The 19,268-nt window shown below is 41.5% G+C and overlaps 1 protein-coding gene across 2 annotated transcripts; it reads left to right on the top strand.

Moving 5' to 3' along the window:
- The first annotated feature begins 281 nt into the window (after window positions 1-281).
- On the top strand, window positions 282-19,268 carry LOC115023099 (carboxyl-terminal PDZ ligand of neuronal nitric oxide synthase protein-like). 2 transcript variants are annotated; one of them, XM_029454252.1, is made up of 10 exons: window positions 282-795; window positions 2,287-2,358; window positions 5,587-5,679; window positions 5,774-5,832; window positions 5,917-6,025; window positions 10,818-10,947; window positions 11,379-11,506; window positions 14,956-15,117; window positions 17,289-17,457; window positions 18,038-19,268. In XM_029454252.1, exons 1-10 carry the CDS (start codon window positions 691-693, stop codon window positions 18,547-18,549), a joined length of 1,539 nt encoding a protein of 512 aa, XP_029310112.1. In that variant the 5' UTR covers window positions 282-690; the 3' UTR covers window positions 18,550-19,268. The 2 variants fall into 2 exon arrangements, with proteins under 2 accessions (XP_029310112.1, XP_029310113.1); XM_029454253.1 differs by lacking the exon at window positions 5,587-5,679.

The following is a 19,268-nucleotide window of genomic DNA, read 5'->3' as shown; positions in this document are numbered from 1 at the left end:
CACCCCTGCTGTAAGAGGAAGGGGTGGGAGATTGTGAATACTTTTAAACATCAGGCATGCATCAGATTAAAATAGGAAGATTTCAAAATTGAGGAATGTCTGAGGATATGACAGTGATGATAATCCCATGGCTTTATATCTAGTACTTTCAGGATTTATTTATAGAGAGAGTGTGTGGCTCCACCAGTCAGGGATTGTTCCCTGTTATGCCACTAGATGTCATACAAACAAACACCAGCTGTAGCTGCTGATAGAGTCTTTACAAGCACAGTCCGTCTTCATCTGTTAGACCTCACACACCCAGTTTAACGGCTAATAGGCGCGAGCTGCTTCTGAATATTGATCGTTCACTCTGATGAATTAGTGCTCACATTGATGCCGCGGCGCTTCGAGGAAAAAAACAATCATGTGTTGAGATCTGTGCGTCATCGGGATCCCGGCGGCGGTGGTGTATTGTACTGCTTCTCCGTCGTGTCTCAGACCGGAGAGTGTGGGGGTCACTAAGTGCGCACACCGACCACCGATCAGCGCGTTTAATTGAAGCTGTCAAAGCGCCGATTGAGCGCCGATCAACTCGGATGACCTCCGGAGTGGCGGGGGGAGCAGCGCCGGAGGAGATGAGCAAATCTGCAGGTGCTCTAGCGCTGTCGTAAAACGGGAGTCGGCAGCAAGTCAGCGGTCATTAAAGCGATGCCAGGGGTAACCAAGTACAATTTAGTGGATGACGCGCACGATTTGAGGATCCCCATGCACAACGACGAGGTGTTTAAGCATGGGGTGTGCTTCGAGGCAAAGGTAAGGAGCCTCTGCAACAGATACTTTCTGTGTGGCAGGAATGAGAGCATTACTGTGTGTGTGTGTCCAACATTGAGATGAGGGCTATTCATGCCACTGCTTTACTATACAACCACTATATTTCCATCCATGGGGATGTTTTATTGACCTTATATTACTTAAGATGTTTTCGTCCACTTTGCATGACTTTGTTTGTGATTGAATATTTGACCTTACTTGGATGGAGAAGTGTTGCTTTACCTGATGACTTGATGAATGCTGACATAATTTATTTCCCTTAAATAATCTTTTGACAAGCCCATAAGTGCAGAACTAGGGCTGCAACTAGCCATTATTTAATTGCGGATGAGTATGTCGATTATTTTGTCGATTAATTGATTAGTTGTTTGGTCTATCAAATGTCAGAAAATGTGAAGAATGTCTTCAAATGTCCACAACTCAAAGGATGTTCAGTTTACTGTCATAGAGGAGTAAAGAAACCAGAAATATTCACATTTAAGATGCTGGAATCAGAGAGTTTTTACTTTTCTTCTCAAAACATTTTGTTTATCAAAATAGTTTGAAATTAATTGAATAGTTGACAACTAATCGATTAATCTTTGCAACTCTATGCAGAAAAGTCCGAGGACAGTTTTTACATTGTTGTCTTTGGCTTCTGGCACGCAGTCTAGTGTAGCCTTATGGTAATTAAAAAAATTAGATTCATCGTTTTCTTGAATAATAAGAAAAATGCGCATCACAATTAGCTCGAGCCCTGTGATGGCATCAAACGTCTCGTTTTGTCTGACCAAAGGTCCAACATCCTAAAATATTACATTTACTATAATGTAAGACAAGGAAAAGCAGCAAATTCTCAATTTTGAGAGGCTGGAACCATCAAATATATAATACTTTTGATGGAAGATTGACATAATTGATAAAAAAAAAAAGATAGTTTTCTGTGGCTCAACTGATTGACTAATCGTTGCAGCTCTAATGTGCAATGATATTCCTCAAAGAGGAGGAGATAAAGCTGCAACGTTTAATCAATTAATCGAATAGTTGTCAACTATTAAATTACCCAACTATTTTAATAATCGATTAAAAAGTTTGAGAAGTTCTTTAAGAATAAAAAAATGTCAAAATTCTTCAATTTCACCCTCTTAAATGTGAATATTTTCTGGTTTCTTTCCTCCTTCGTGACTGAATTTCTTTGAGTTGTTGACAAAGCAAGACATTTGAGGACGTCATCTTGGGCTTTGGGAAACACTGATTGACATTTTTCTTTAATTTTATAGACCAAACAACTAATTAATCAAGAAAATAATTGACAGATTAATCGACAATGAAGATAATCACTAGATGCAGCCCTAAGGAATGTTTCCAAGAATGTATGAACAAGCTGTCGAAACTACAATGGCAATCAACAATCTGCCAGCCCAGCACCCTCTGATTGATCAGCGGCATTCAGTCCCTCAAACTGCCTTGAAACCTTTCTCCTACACTTTGCAGTACATCGGCAGTCTGGAGGTGGGCCGCCCCGGCAGCCGAATGGAGATAGTCGCTGCAATGAGGAGAATCAGAGTAAGAAAAATAATATGTGACTTCCCCTGAACCCCACCAATGAACTTGACCCTTGTGACAATAGCAGTCCAAACACATTACGATGGATGCTGCACATTAACTCTCTGTCCTGTGTTTTATGTCTCACCTTGTGCACGGTGCTCAGAGGATCCTCACTCCTCTCAACATCTTCTAGTCTGCGTGAAACTACACACTCGACAGATTCAGTGGGCTGTCAGGAGCGGTTTAAATCACGGCAAGGTTTTATGGCTGAGGAGAGATACAGCGTGCAGGTTTATATGTGATACCGTTCGGAAAAAACCCAACAGCCCTGGAGCCCCCCTTCAGACCAGACAAGGCCACACATTACACACCACTGCCTTGTTCCAGGGAAGCACAGTGAGGAGAGGCTTTAGCTGCCTGTCAGCTGCTGCATCTAATCTAACAACCAAGTAATTGAGTCGGTTGGAGGTCGCCCACAACCAGAGTGACACCCAGGATGCACTTAATCCTGATCCTCGTGTACAGTGCAGTATAATGGTCATTTGTACTCACAAAGATTTAGTGAGGCAGAGTGATTGAACTTCCTCCCTTAATGACAGATCATTCAGGATTGGAATTTCAAAGAATTCTTATTTTTAGATGTTTACCATATAGTTTATGTCACAGTTATCCTGGCCAAAGTAATTGTGATATTATCCCAATAATCATCAAAATATGCTTAAAACTCTTGAAAGGCCTCTAAAACGTAGTGGAATCACTTTGGCTTACATTGAGTTAAGAAACTAATATGTTTATTTATCTATTTATCACAGATCGGACACATGGTTTTTCAGTGAACATCCTTTCTAGTGAAAAATAATCAAACATTATAAATCATAAGGTCCCCCTACATATATAAAACAATAGCAACTTTGTGAGTCTGTGCTTCCTTACATGATAATTCTTGTGTGTAAACAAACACATTTTAATGAAATGTCTTTTATGTTATGTAGCTCTATGTATTATATGAACTTGCAAAATGCATTTTTGTCATGCTTCAAAGAAAAACTAATACATTTAAATAAAAGAAAAGAAAATGCATTAAGAGACTAAATAAGTGTGTAAATGCAAATACAATAAACAACAATAAACGTGGGCAAGATTAAACTTTATTGCATATGAGCATGTGTGTAACGAGTCGGGGCTCTATGTGAGCGCTGCAATGGCGCAGTTATTAATAGTCTCTGCTTCTGGGGAGGCAGACTAATATTCACAATATAACTTACACACAGGGGCTTGGAGATAAGATGACAGGTGAGTTGACACAACCTGGAGAACATTAGTTGTGCTTGGGGATGGCGGCTGATGTGCATGAAAACGTAACATGAACACTTCCTGTGTTCCACTTCATCGCCCTCTGACAGCGGTGTGTGTGAGACGGATGGTCCTCTTGTCCCTCTTCACATGTATCGCATCAGCCTGGATAACACATGTGCATTGTGGGAGTTGTGTCCTCCACCTGAGCCTCTACCATGGAGGAAACCTTTTGTATCTTTTGTTTGGGGAAGTAACCTCTTTAAATGTGCCGATGGTACATATTAACGTCAATGATACATTCATTCATTTTAATCATTTATAAACCCGTGAACTTTAATAGCTCATTTGTGTTCCAGCTGATTTTTATTCATGTTCAAAACGTTTTGCACATTCAAAATACATCTGTGACATCTGTCGTAATATTCTTAATATTGCGAGAATAAAGTCGCAATTTTATTTAATTGTAGTTGTAGTAATTTGGCATATTTATTGTATTCTAATGTATTCTTTATAGTGTGTATTACATTTGGTCCTGTGTCTCCTGTCAGTGGGCAAGAATACAACAATTCGACCAAACTGCTTAAACTCTTATCTCCGGTCAGAAAACTCTGCTGTCTGATAATCTTTAGATGCACTAATGTTAACCAGGGCTGTCGTCTGTGTAACGTTACGTTAGTTTGTTTATTGGACTAAATCCAAAATGGCAGAATCTAGAACACAACCTGCATATTCGTCTCATCTTCCCGGTGGCGGCGCTGCCAGCAGAGCAGCCCGCCGGGTGAGGAGAGAGGTCGGCAGAGACCGCACTCGGCAGCCGCCTCCGTCAGACGGAGCCCCAGTCAGCGGCTAAAGAGACTTGAGCTCAGCCAGAACAAGCTCCAGCTGTGCAGTCACACGGCAGCAACAGGGAGTCTGCAGTTCCCCGGTGCTGCGGCTGAACTCCAGTTAACTGCTAACTGAAGCTACGCTGTTTCCCGCGGCTGCAGACAGATATACACTCTATCTCTATAACACAATACACAGATGTCTTTGACACAACGTCCACACTGTTACCTCTACACACTCTGTTGATAATGTTAGTTCATAGTGTTAATGTTTTAAATTTACATTCTGGCAGATCTTACACATTGAACCTTTAATGGGAATAAATATTTGAAGATCTGTTAACCGCTTGTGTACCAAATACATTGACTGCTAGACATTGACGGATAACACTGGATATATTTTAACCTTTTCATTAAAACTATTCCTAGGGACAATTAAGTTCTGGTTATTGGTCATGTCCCGATCGTACCTTCTACGCCCTTGCTCTTTCTTTACTCCCTGTGAGATTTATCTTATTCTGAAATCTAGACAAGACGGTTCCAAGAAGTCGGCGGTTTGTTATTTTTACACAAACCAAAGAAAAGATGACAGAGAATATCCAAGTCTGTCAACGCAGAGCGGACAGCGGTTCGTTCCCCGAAGAAGATTTCACAGAACTTCATCTGATCAATTAATCATCTGATGTTGGACGCTGTGTTTTTAAAGCAGGCGCGTTATTTTACATAAATCCTTGTGGTTCTTAGATCTCTGTGCCCTGATATTTGGAGCCTGAGCCTGCAGCAGAGGCAGAGGGTACGAGCTCGAGCATTAATCAGGGAGAGGGATGAAAGTGTCCCACACATGTCTGCCCCCCTCTGGGAAGGCTGCTTTTGAAAGCTTAAACAGCTCCGAGAAACAAGAAACTGACAGTGTTTACTCGATCGCACCTTTCCCAGAAGAAGAAGATTGTCAAAAATATCTTTCTGTGTGCATGTTCACTTCCCTCTGTTCCAATATAGCATTTATCTTGTGCAAAGAGCTCTACCCTCAACGGGCCCATGTGATATTCAATGCTAGCCACACCTTGCATAGTAATCAATTGAATCAACCCTGAATGTTCATTTAAATACCATTTTTCCTTCACAGTATGAATTCAAACTGAAGAATATAAAGAAAAAGAAGGTCAACATTGTCGTATCCACTGATTATGTCAAAGTGATTTTGCGCAAAAAGAGGAAGGTCAGTCCTGTAAAATGTGACTTTTATTTGAGTTATATCTTTTTGTCTTTTCAAGAACACCTTTGTTACAGTCAATGTGCTTTTGTGTTGACAGAGAAAAGGGTGGTCATGGGATGACAATACGATCTTGGTGACACAGGATCCCATCTACAGGTCGGTATTAAAAACAAAGACATCGAAGCCAAATGACCAGGCAGTTTGTAAATCAAGTCCACATATTGTTCTTCCTTCTAACAGGATCTTCTATGTCTCACATGATGCCCAAGACTTGAAGATCTTCAGTTATATTGCGAGAGATGGACAGAGCAACATTTTCCGCTGCAACGTGTTCAAGTCGAAGAGGAAAGTAAGTTTAACCGTTTAATGAATTGATGCTAGGAACAAGTATTTGTCTGTGTAGTCGAAGCCTGATATAGAGTTTGGTCGATTTCTGGTTCTGCCGGTCTGGATCAGGGAACGAGCCGTAACCGGTTAGATTTTATGAAAACTAGCTGAACTGGCCTTTTGTCATTATGACACAAATTAGTAGCAACCTGTGCAGATGAAGCCCCGACGCAGATGGTGCGTTCACATGCTCCTCGGATTGTCTCATTTCCAGGAAGTCGTTCTTCTGACTTTGTTGTGTTCATGAGCTTTAAGTCATAATGTGGAAACAACATGGACGCTTTAAAGAAGATGAGTTGTAGTTTATTGTTCAGAGACACGTTGATATCTGTTTCCGAGTTGTTGTTTCGGCTTGAGGAGCCGTTCACGTGAATTTCACACAAGTCACAAACAATGCCCCGTCTTGCAATGTTATTGAAAGTGAAACATAATTTATGTATCTGCCCACGTGATATGTTTACTGCCCCTTTAAATTATTTTTAGTGAACTTTAGACGTGCTTGTATGAGATGTTGTCACCTTTTGAACAGGCTTGCTTCTTCACATCCCTTCTATTCTTTGTGCTAAGATAAACTAACCGGCTGCTAGCGGTAGATTCATATTTCCCATGCAGATACAAGAGAGGTATCAATATTCTCATCTAACTCTTGACAATAAATCATAAGCATGTGTCCCTAAATGTAAAACTATTCCTTTTAAAATTGTACGCCTTCATTGACAATGAATGTGCTTGGGGGGAAGTCGCAAAGTATTAAGAGGCAAACACATTGTTGGTTTTGGTATTATCATGGATTTTGTGATTTTGCAGAATATCTGCAGCTTGATCCTTCTGGTAATCACAGCCAATCAATCATTGCATTTTGTTTTCAGCTCTGTGCTCTGCACATAACTGTTAATGATGATATTGTGGCCGTGGTCTCTGGGATGTTTTGTCCTGTTGGACCTCACATATTAATCTGAGAGTCAGACCCTTCATGTGCTAAAATGCTCCACATGTCGGCGTATCAAGCAGATGACAAAGACAGAGCATCAGTGAGGTCGACTCCCATCTCCTCACCATGGATACCAGACTGACAGTGACTTAGTGAAGCTGAATACTAATCATCCTGGTGGGAAGAGAAAAGAAGAGGGGCTTTTTTTCCTCAGCGCTTAAAGACATTTTCACCACTGCCGAATGAACACCCACCACAGCGTCAGGGACACGGCAAGTGACGCTTCACTCCCTCCCCGGGGCAGCGGAGCCTTATCTGGGTGCTGCACACCAAGCATGTGTGAGGCAGAGTAGGAGGAGATGGACCAGCTGATAAGAGGAGATTTGATTTATTTTCTTCGTGACAGGGATTAAATGTCAGCACCAACAGAGACTGTCGTGTTTGGCCTTGGGAGGGCTGGTAGTTTTACCTGACAATTTGAAAACAATCAATGGAGCCAAATTACATTTTTATAAATCCATATTATTACTTTATTCCTGCGTTATCTTTTTACGCTATTTCACTTGATTGAACTGCTTTCAGGCTTGACTTACCTTGACATATTGAGGATCAGCCTTCAGAGGCGGCAGATGACAATCACACTTTTATTTCTCACTTCTGCCACTATTCAATATATAAAACACAAAAACTCACCTTTTCTGAGATTGAGGAAGGACATGTGGATTCAATTCAATTCCAGTGGATTTAGGATGCTGCCACTTGACTGCATATTAGAGATTTAGAGAAAAAAGAAGAGCAGTGCTGGTGGGAGTAAAGGCTACATTGCATTTTCAGAAACACTGATAATAACCTCATTCAAGCCCCTACAAAAACATTTAATTTATGTAATAACAATATTGATGACCTGTACAGAACTTCCAAACGCCTTTATAGAAAATAGAAACATTTAAACACATTAGGGCTGCAAGTAACAATTATATTCTAAGGTGACATCTTGAAATCACTTGTTCTGTCTGAGCAACAGCCCCAAACCCTAATATATCATGTTTACTATCACAGGAGACAAATAAGGGCAGAAAGTATTTGCAATTGAAAAGCTGATTAATTCTCTGTCACTCGACTATCAATCTATTCAGCTCTACAACACAACAAGTCCTTTCTACATGTGCAAACATTCAAATAAACCTATATTGTGGATAAATGTGGCTTTTAAAGGGGACATATCATAACACACTCACTTTTTTCAGTGCTTGTGAACACACATTTGGGTATCTGGAGTGCTTATCAACCCACAAACTGTGACATAAGACAACACGGTCACTGTTCTGTGGGCTGCCTCAGTCAGAACACATGACATTCAATAAATCATTCACATGTGGCTCTCTCTCCTGTCACATGCAGGGTCATTAGAATATACTGCATCTCAGTATCTCCACTCACGGCTTGAGAACTACCTTTACAAATGTGCGCCATATTTTTCTCCCAAGCCAATCAGAGCAGACTTGGCTTTTTCTGGAGGGGGTTTTAAAGAGACAGGCTCTGAAACGGAGCGCTCCAGACAGACAGTATGAGAAAAATGATGTGTTTTTTGAACATTAAAGCTTGTAAACATGTTCTAGTAGAAACCCAAAGTGCAAGTATGAACCTGAAAATGAGCATAATATGTCCCCTTTAAAGGAATAGTTTTCTCATTTTTGAGTTATAGCAAATTAAACTGTCCCAATTCAATGATCTGATGATGCTGAGACACGCACTCCTGCAAGAACAACAGACGTTATCTTCACTCGTCTGCATTCTAAGCTACGTGCCTCTGAAATAGACCAATCTATCACTATGACAGCAGAATGTATGCAGAGTATACAGTATATCTCAAAAGTGAGTACACCCTTTAGATTTTTGCAAATATTCTGTTATATCCTTTCAGGGGATAACATTATCCTACTGAAACTTTGATATAACTTAAAGTAGTCAGTGTGCTGCTTGAATAACAGTATAGATTTATTGTCCTTTGAAAATTACTCAGTACACAGCTGTTAATGTCTAAACAGCTGGCAACAAAAGTGAGTACACCCCATAGTGAACATGTCCTAATTGTGCCCAATGATGTTGTTTTCCCGCCCTGGTGTCATGTGACTCGTTAGTGTTACAAGGATTCAGGTGTAAATGATAAGCAGGGCTGTTAAATTTGGTGTTTTGGGCACAATTCTCTCTGAATGCTGGACAACATGGCACCTCATGGCAAGGAACTCTCTGAGCGGCTGAAAAAAAGGATTATTGCGCTTCACAAAGATGGCCTTGGCTATAAGAAGATTGCCAACACCATGAAAATGAGTTGCAGCACAGTGGCTAAGATCATACAGCGGTTTTCCAGGACAGGTTCCACTCGGAACAGGCCTCGCCAGGGTCGACCAAAGAAGTTGAGTCCACGTGCTCAGCGTCATATCCAGAGGTTGGTTTCCAAAAATAGACGTGCGAGTGCTTCCAGCATTGCTGCAGAGGTTGCAGAAGTGGGATGTCAGCCTGTCAGTGCCCAGACCATACGCCGCACACTGCATCAAATCGGTTTGTATGGCCGGTCGCCCCAGACAGAAGCCCCTTCTGAAACCGATGCATAAGAAAGCCCGCAAACAGTTTGCTGAAGACAATGAATCCAAGAACATGAGTTACTGGAACCATGTCCTGTGGTCTGATGAGACCAAAATAAACCTGTTTGGGTCAGATGGTGTCCGGCGTGTGTGGCGGCACCCTGGTGAGGAGTACCAAGACAAATGTGTTTTGCCTACAGTCAAGCATGGTGGTGGCAGCATCATGGTCTGGGGCTGCATGAGTGCTGCCGGCACTGGGGAGCTGCATTTCATTGAGGGACACATGAATTCCAATATATACTGTGACATCCTGCAGCAGAGCATGATCCCCTCTCTTCGGAAACTGGGCCGTAGGGCAGTTTTCCAACATGATAATGACCCTAAACACACCTCCAAGATGACAACGGCCTTGCTGAAGAAGCTGAAGGTTAAGGTGATGGACTGGCCAAGTATGTCTCCAGACCTAAACCCAATTGAGCACATGTGGGGCATCCTCAAGAGGAAGGTGGAGGAGTGCAAGGTGTCCAACATCCGTGCGCTCCGTGATGTCGTCGTGGAGGAGTGGAAGAAGATTCCAGAAGCAACCTGTGCAGCTCTGGTGAATTCCATGCCCAGGAGGGTTAAAGCAGTGCTAGATAACAATGGTGGTCACACAAAATATTGACACTTTGGGCACAATTTAGACATGTTCACTATGGGGTGTACTCACTTTTGTTGCCAGCTGTTTAGACATTAACAGCTGTGTACTGAGTAATTTTCAAAGGACAATAAATCTATACTGTTATTCAAGCAGCACACTGACTACTTTAAGTTATATCAAAGTTTCAGTAGGATAACGTTATCCCCTGAAAGGATATAACAGAATATTTGCAAAAATCTAAAGGGTGTACTCACTTTTGAGATATACTGTAGATAGACAAGGACGAGCAGGTGAAGCTCTGTGCTCATAATATCTTGTCTTAAATTTGGTCTCTGTCTCCCCTCTCTCCATTTTTCACCTGCAATTCTGCTCCCACATTCCCCATTTTCATCCGCCGACTATTTTTTATCTTCTTTCTATTTACGTGTGCACACTCATATATGCATGCATGTTCATCTATCCACTTCCTCCACAACTCTTCTCCCCTACCATTCCTCCCTTACTGTGCCTCACTGCTGCTTCCCCCGCCTCTACTCTCAACACCCCAACACACACACATACACACACACACACACTCTCTCTGTGTCCTCCCTTACAGTCTCAGGCCATGAGGATCGTGCGCACGGTGGGTCAGGCTTTCGATGTGTGTCACCAGCTGACCCAGCAGCAGAAAAGCGATGACCAGGAGGATGAGGAGGGGAAAGCGGAGGAATCAGAGGCAGTGCCAGGTGACTCACACACACGCGCACAAAACTGCATCCACAAATCGTTTCTCCGTCTCTCTTATTCCCATTCTCCTCCTGTCTCACACACAAAGTCAATTTCGTTGCTTCTCCACCGACAGCAACACACAAACTCTCCTGGCCTTCTGTTCCTCTCTCTCCCTCTCTTCTGCACACCTCTCTGAGAAAAGATGTCATTATCCACCACTGCTTTTTTTCAGCAGCTTGCCCAGCTGCAGCTGCGGATGTGTTTTGGTGAAACGGGCGAGCCATTGATCAAAGACCTTGCTTGTGTGTGGGCTTCTGCCAGCTCTTCGCCTGCTGCTGCTGCTGCTGCTGCTGCTGCTGCTGCTGTCACTGCCCCTAGATATGTGGCAAAATATAAAGCTCATAGACAAAACTAAGCCTCCCTTTATATGAATCTGGTCTCTCTGCAGCAAAGAAGAGATTTGCATTGTCAGAGGAGACCGACCTTGAAGCCACTACAGAGGAGAGCATTGAGTGTGTCTCCTCATCAGACCTGGAGAAGAGCAAAAAGGACGAGGCACTCGACAACGATGGGAAGGTACAGAAGTCCTTAATCATTTCATACAAAGCCCGCTATTTTCTCACTCCATTAGAAACACAGGAGGTTGTGTAAACCCTGCCGACACGAAGACTACCCTGCAATGTGTCATTTATTATACAGCAGCTAAAGTATAGCACAGCCACTAACACATTTTCAACGCCAAATATTGTTATCGATCTGGCTAGATAGTGAAAGATGCTCCTTGCAATTTACCAAAACTCAACATAACTTGTTTTGCTTAATTGTTTTTGTCCAACAGTCCAAACACTAAAACTCTTCTATTTACTTCTATAGAAAATGTACACAGCAAATATTCTGATTATAAATATATTTTGAGAAGCAACAACATTCTTGTTCTGCGGAGTACTAACCTTAGCGTAACACAAACCACAAACTGTATGCTACCTAATAGTTAATAATACAGTTTAAATGAACGGAAACAACTTATCCAAAATCTCAAGTACCGCTCTAATCTGCCTCCAGGCCTTCTGTTTTCTGTTGGTAACTACAGTGAGTAAAATCATTTAGCTCCGACTATCCAGCAACAGTCACCACAGAAGGCCTCTCAATGGGAAATAACGGTAAAGACATCGGCCGCTTTTCCGGCATGAGTTTAAGTAATATACTGTGTATATATATGTATATACATAAGAAACGCAAAAGCAGCGTGCAAAGTGCTTCACTCTCATTGAAAATAATTACAAAAAGCCGGCCCAGGCTGCTAAAACGTGCTCTGTCTGATCACCAATTTTACACATCAAGTTTAGTGTACTTATCACGAGAAGTAATAGTCAGCCTGTGACAACATCATTTCTCCTGCGGCTCTGGAGGGAGCGCTCCAAAGTTTGAGTAAATAAACCTGATGATATCATAGTGATGTCATCAGGGTTATCTCGACTCAGGCTTGGAGACTATGCGGGGGAGGTAGAGATTGAAAGACGGGTGTTTACCAGGCAGAGAGAGTCGAATAAAAGATGCTTTGAAGTTGCATTATGGGAAATGTAGGATCTTGTATTTTTGGAGTTTGACCCTTTCTAGGCACTAAAAGTCAGGATATCTGCTGAATCACTGGAGTCTCCCTCTAAACAAATACTCGATTACATTTCTGTCAATCGTCTAATCAATTATTTGACAAAGTGTTTCAGCGTTTGCTAAAACTCAATACCTTAAGAAACTTTCAATGCCCGTAAATCCTGCTACTTAACTGCTTACCCCATTTCCCCCAGACGTGACACACACAACTTATTAGATCAATCTCCTTTTGCATGTTGAATTAAAAAAAATAATTCTGGGAGGCTCACAGCTCACAGAGGGTCATGCGGAAAGTTGTGGCCTCATAAAGAGCCGTATGAAGATCAGACATCGACACTGAGGGATATACAGCGTGTTTGTAAAGAAGTGCCCCACGGAGCTCTTCATTATTGATGTGGTCATATGGTTTATTAATGAAAACATAGTGCAGCTTTCTAATCCTGAGATGTTGAACATTTGTCAGCTCATTTTTACAGCCGAGCCTCTGTGGCACTATCAGCTTTACAGTGTTGTGCCAGCGAGGAGTAAATTGGTTTGAATTGAGTGGATATAACATCAAATTACATGGGAGCCTGAGAACAAGAAAATGTGCTTTATTATTCAATGCCACAATCAAACAGCAGTATTTCATGTCCTGATCTCAAGAGCAATTTGTTCCTCTCTTGTGTGTAATTTGAAGGTCAAGGTTCCTTCACAGCCCAGCATTAATGACGAGTAAGTCCACCATATTGATCCCCTAGCTCAGGTATACAACCGCTAAGCCGCGTCCTTCATGGCTCTTCCCACAGCAGCACTCTAACATAATTGTGAGTCATAATTCCTGTATGGACAGCAGCCCATCCAGTCAACCTGTCGATCTATTTATAGATTCCATTGATTAAATCCCCATTAAAAAAACCTTCTTCACAATTAGAATTAATTATTCTACTCTGAGATTTCTTTGACATGATTAGATTAAATGTACAGTTCAATTAAAATGCCCACTTTAAAGGTATAATATGTAACATTTCCTCATTAAAATGTCTGAAATCGACGAGGCTTGTGTTGTGAATGTTGCTGAGATGTTTACTTATAAATGTTTCCAACAATTTTCGAACCTAGAGAAATCTGTAGCTTTAATCAAGGTTCTGGTGCATTTCATGCGACGTATCCCCTTGAGCATGCGTCGGCGTTGTGGTTGTCAGAAATTGACTTTTTATCCAGTTGTAAGCCACATTTTTACGATACACTTTTTAGAATTTGGCCGTTTTCAACTGGATTTTATCTGGATGAAGGAAAGAACAAACTGAGCAAACGTTCATGGCAGCCGTACAGCGTCTGAGAAACAATGATTTTTAACCTGAAACTGCTTTTTTCAGTGTCCGTTTGTGTTGTTATAGATTGGGACTTCAACTGTAGTGAAGTAGCCTACAATATTTAAGACTGAAAGTTAGCCTACTAGTAAAAGTCAAATTAGCCCATTAATATTGAAAAATACAAGTAGCCTACACTTTGTTACAGTACCGAGAGTAAATGTAATTGGTAACTCCCACCCCTGGGTGTCCGCCCAACAACATCACACGTACCTCTCAGCTCACCTGTAATTCAAGTAGAAATCAATCACATGAGTGGACAGCAAAATAAAACCATCTATTCTTTGTTGTGAAATACAGGTCCCTCTTGTATTATTCTTTATTTATACAACTAGACATAGACTTAGCATTGATCGCTCATTGAAAGCTCACTAAGCGTCACCAGCTCTACATAAAGGACAAAGAAACTACATTTTTAGGCTGTTGGAAGTTATTTATGAAAAGCTTTAGAAATCAGATGACTAACTGAAGAAGCATTGAATGGCACTAGGCAGGTTTGAAGGCTTCATCACAAGATATCTTCTGGAAGGCCTTGAACATCAAGCAGTAATGATGATATATCTTCAGGCTGTCGTTCTCCTCGCGGAGCGCAGACTGGCAGAGAAACTTTAAACCACTTCTTTAGATGTGTTACTACACACAAGCTTTCACATGATGTTTTACTTTCCACTGTTACTCCATTTTTAAGGACTGTTGGCTGTCTTACCCTATACTTAACTTCTCCTTCTTTTCCCCATGTACTGTATAGCCCATCTGCAGATACATGCATTGCTGAGATATATTGTATTTTGTTAACTTTATTTAAAGTGGTAATATGCAAGATTCTTGTTCTAATTTTGCTCCTGAGGTTTTCCACTGCACAGTTCAAGGATGACATAACAATCAAGTTTGGGACTGTGATGTCTTTTTCCTTGTATTTATACTTGTGATGAGTTACATTTCTGTTGGTGACTACACTACAGTAAAACATACATTTTGAGGAGTGAAAACATTGCAGTTGCTTTAACTTTTTTGACGCCGTTAGAAGTAGTAGAGGCTAACTTACTGTCATCTCTGTTGTAGGTGTCTGATGACCCATCCCTCCTGCTGAGCTCCCCCATCCTTGGAGCCTCTGTGTCGGGTCAGTCGGCAGAGGAGGCTCCCTGCTCTTCAGAGCACCAGGTCCAGCTGCTCCAGAAACAGCTGCGGCAGCAGGAACAACAGGCCCTGGCAGCCTCAGAGCAGGTACTGATGGAAATAACTGTAGAACCATTTTTCTTTTGTTCTTGATAAACTCCTTATGGCAGCATTGGTATATACAGTGGAGTATATTTTACAAACTTTGTCGATTTCTTCTAAATTCAGCAGAAAGTAGCATTAGATAATTCCTCCTTTGCATATTTACACATAACATTTCCAAGAAACTTGTAATACTCAAAATGTTAATGTAAGTAATCAACTGATGATATCAATTACAAAATATGTTTGTCCCTCTTCACCTGTAGTGTGTACAACTTTTTATAATACATATCTTTAAAGCACGTTTTCTCTAAATGAGTTTTGTTTCTTGTACTCTGAGACAGAAATCTCCTCTTCAGCATCACCGAACGTTCCAGTCTCATTCCTCTCTATATTCTGAAGGTTTTTGCTGAGGGGTTTGTTCATGTATAATTCAGAGCCTGATTTATAGAACATGTTATTCCTAAAAAAAAGCGGAAACTGATTTATCTTTTTCTTTATGGCTGTTGACATTATTCTCTGATTTATGAGTGATACAAAGAGATATCCAAACTTCACTTTTTAATATAATGCCTCATTTGCATTTTCAAACATAGAATTTTAGAAAACTTGTAGTACAAAAAGGTATTGTTCTAATGTGAGTAATCAGCTGGGGAAGTGTCACGGTGATACCTATTAGTTGAATGTTTTACCATATTCACCTCAAGTGTCTCCCGTTAAAAACGACAACAAAAGTGTCAATAGAATATATACATATACACATATATCTCTGCATAGAACACAATGTACACCTAATATAGATCAACAAGACTGAAGGTGCTTACAGACAATGTTTCCTACACCGGACAGTCAAACTTTGGTGCTGATGTTGGTCACAGGCTTCTCTGTTCTCTGCTGGTGAAGAGGTGTTGAATTCAGGCACGTCAGAAACTAATCAAGTTTGTATCGTTTCCCTCGCTGTGGGTTATGTGGTTGGTGAAAAAGTATAACCATCATAAACTCTGTTGTCGGCAGCTAATAGTTCAGCACATTCATACAGCAGATGATTAGGGACACGTGAACAATGTATTTGAGTTCTGAGTTTGAAGGCAGAAGTCAATGCTTCAACATTTATTCTCCAATTTCTTTAACTTTATTCTCCGAATGTTGACTTAAAACCCCAGACTCAAATCCATTTTTCCCATGTGGCCTGAACTTAAATATCATGTGGCCCTAATCCTCTTCCATACATTCATTATTGGACAAAGGGCCATTTTGACTCGGCGATGGCGCTAGATGAAAAGTAAGGGGGTCACCAAAGTTATTATAGTATTGGAGGAGGACATGAATGTGTGTACCAAATTTCATAGCTATCCATCCAACAGTTGTGGAAATATTTGCATACAAACCAAAAACAACTGTTGGACGAGGAGCCATAAATATCTGTATTACATTTCATGACAATCCATCCAGTTGTTGCTGAGATATTTCAGTCTGGACCAAAGTGGTGGATCAACCAACGGCCGTCACACTGACATTGCCATCCCCAGAGCCGCGCTGTCAGTATGACTGACAACATTTCACTCACAGACCAGAATCTATTTAAATTTGACTGAATATTAAGAGCATGTTTGTTTGAGGAGCACCTGACAACCAAATGAACAACTTCAAGTAGTTTTTTACAATGCACATCAAAATCCCCTAATTAAGATTATTGGAAAACTTTGTGATGCCTGACACTTTCCTAGCACATAATAGAGTGATGTGCTATTTCCATTTCCAATCAGTGGCGTGTTAAATAGGATATGGTGAGGCATTTCGGGTTGTTAAATGCTCGCCTCTTTCATTCCTCTCAACCACCACATAGACTTTTGAAAAGTTTCACATCAGATTAAGTATGCCCGAGCCGTGGTTTCAAGGTCTTTGAAGATTTGAAAGCAAACCTCTTTTGGAGTATTAGAGTTTGCCTCTTAAATTGGCCAATCTCACTGATAGAAGTTGATGCATAATGCGTATGTGGAGCTTCCAGCCTGTCTCTTCTAATATGGCCTCTGGAGAAACAAAAGTCTTTCCTAAAGCCATTACTGTCTAAGAAAATACAACTTTTGATCAAGGAAACTCCAAGCTTAAGAGCCACTGTGGAATTGAATTAGCAGGTTGCCTCTTGACAGGATTGTGTGTTGCATTGGCCTGTCCAGGTCCATTTGCTCCAGGAGCAGCTGTCTGTGGAGGTTTGTGCCCGGACTGAAACCCAGGCCCGAGTTCAGAGGCTGCTGCTGCAGAACACCGACCTGCTGCAACACATTTCCCTGCTGGTCAAACAGATCCAGGAGCTGGAGCTCAAAGCGGCAGGCCAGTTAACATCCAGTGAGTGGAAAGCCTCTGTTATATCTTTCTTTCATTCATATTTTTCTCTACTAATTTCTGCTATAAAATCATCCTTCATCACTTTCTTTTCATGCCTCCTTCCTGTCGTAATGAGTCCTTTTCTCATCCACTTCTGGCACACAATTAATTATCCCGTGGCAGCCCTCTCAGTGAATGCAGTACTGCTCTCTGCTCTCCCCTCCCTGCATTTAGCCAGTGGCAATATGCTACTTTATAGTCATGAATTATTAAATCCTGTCAGTGCAGACATAATCCCTCTCATCCAGGTAATCTCACCGGTTTTGCTCAAACCTCTCTTCTCATGTCTTGTATCTCTGTTTACATGTGATAACTCTCTCTGTGGTATGTTTGATATGGAAGCCCTGAGAGGCAAGTAAAAAAATATCGCAATGTCGGCCAAAACCTAAGTGTATCTCCTAAAGAACATGTTAGGATATTATCATGTACATAGGAGATACACTTAGGTTTTGGTAAACAAACAAAAACAAAAAACCTTGTCTCTCAGGGCTTCTGTAGATTTATTTTACACATCCTTTTTATATTTGTTCTCCGTCTTCAGTGGGCTCCCAGGACAGTCTTCTGGAGATTACTTTCCGCGCCAAGCCACCCAGCTCTTCTTTATCTGCGGGACCTTTTTCATCTCAATCCCAGGTCCAGATTAGTGACAGCGCCTGGTTCTCCGCCCTCCCCGGGCCCTGCTCTCCAGGCACCATGGGCACCGACACCAGCCCTCTGGCGCTCAGCGGCAGTGGAATTCGCCTCGAGTGCTTCCGCTTCTCCTCGCGCGGGCCGGACAGCCAGGAGCAGGGCCAGGACACAGGGGAGACTCCCAGCGACGGAGCCCCAGATGACAGCTCACTGCTGGGGGAGCAGGTCCTGGGAGCCCTGGAGCTGCTCCGGTTTAGGGAGTCAGGAATCGGGTCGGAGTACGAATCGAACACAGATGAAAGCGATGACCGGGACAGCTTGGGGCAGGGGGAGGGAGTGGGCGTTGAAGGTGCAGCTCGACTCTTAAACGTGCTGAACGCAGAGAGTCTGCCGGACTGCTTAGGGGATGAGATGGCTGTGTAGTGCCGCTCTTATGCCTCGTTCCCACATAGCTCTGTGTGCGTATGCGAGTCAACCAGATGATGATTTTCAATGTGTTTGCAAAACTCCTACTTTCAGTTTTTGTTTGGTCCGGTATTGAAAAGGTTTTGCAGCAGTTTGTCTGATACAGGTTAGCTTCAAATGCTGATTTATTGCGGAATTAGCGAATAAGCTAACAGGCTATTTCATTCAATTCAGTTACTTGACTATGTTGAAAGCCAAAATGTGTAATTGTTTAATTAAAAAAGAGAAATGTGCAGCTAATTTATAACATCGTAAATTTGAGGAATGTTATTTTGCTAAAAATATATATTTGGCTATATTAGCATAGCCTAAACCCCCTAAATCAAAGTAAAAGTTTGTTATTACATTCATATACATTTATTTATTTGAATATATCAGTCAGTAATGCTCCAGGTCCATATTCCATAACACTGGATGTCGAAAAAGACACCAAATCAACTTTTCTCCATCTCTATTCTCCCATCTCTGTAAAGAGATGCATTTCAATGTGTTGAAAACTAAGCGGCGTACTCCATATACTATATGGAATTACAGACACAAAACAAAACTGAAAACGAGGCATTAAAGCTGCACAAGGCAACATTGCACTTATGCATCTTTAATGTAAGACAGATGAAATTCAGAATATGAAAAACGGATTTGTACAGAAATCATATATTGTGACGTCAGTGAACTGC

This window comes from Cottoperca gobio, chromosome 17, assembly GCF_900634415.1.
Source record: "Cottoperca gobio chromosome 17, fCotGob3.1, whole genome shotgun sequence".
Taxonomy (NCBI): domain Eukaryota; kingdom Metazoa; phylum Chordata; class Actinopteri; order Perciformes; family Bovichtidae; genus Cottoperca; species Cottoperca gobio.
This window is presented reverse-complemented; position numbering and strand designations above follow the sequence as displayed.

Bases quoted from the DNA above. Each gene is read 5' to 3' on its own strand.
- LOC115023099 (XM_029454252.1), top strand. From the start codon at position 691: ATGCCAGGGGTAACCAAGTACAATTTAGTGGATGACGCGCACGATTTG. The intron at 5,680-5,773 runs GTCAGTCCTGTA...TTGTGTTGACAG, and splicing joins TTTTGCGCAAAAAGAGGAAG to AGAAAAGGGTGGTCATGGGA. The intron at 11,507-14,955 runs GTACAGAAGTCC...TCTCTGTTGTAG, and splicing joins CACTCGACAACGATGGGAAG to GTGTCTGATGACCCATCCCT.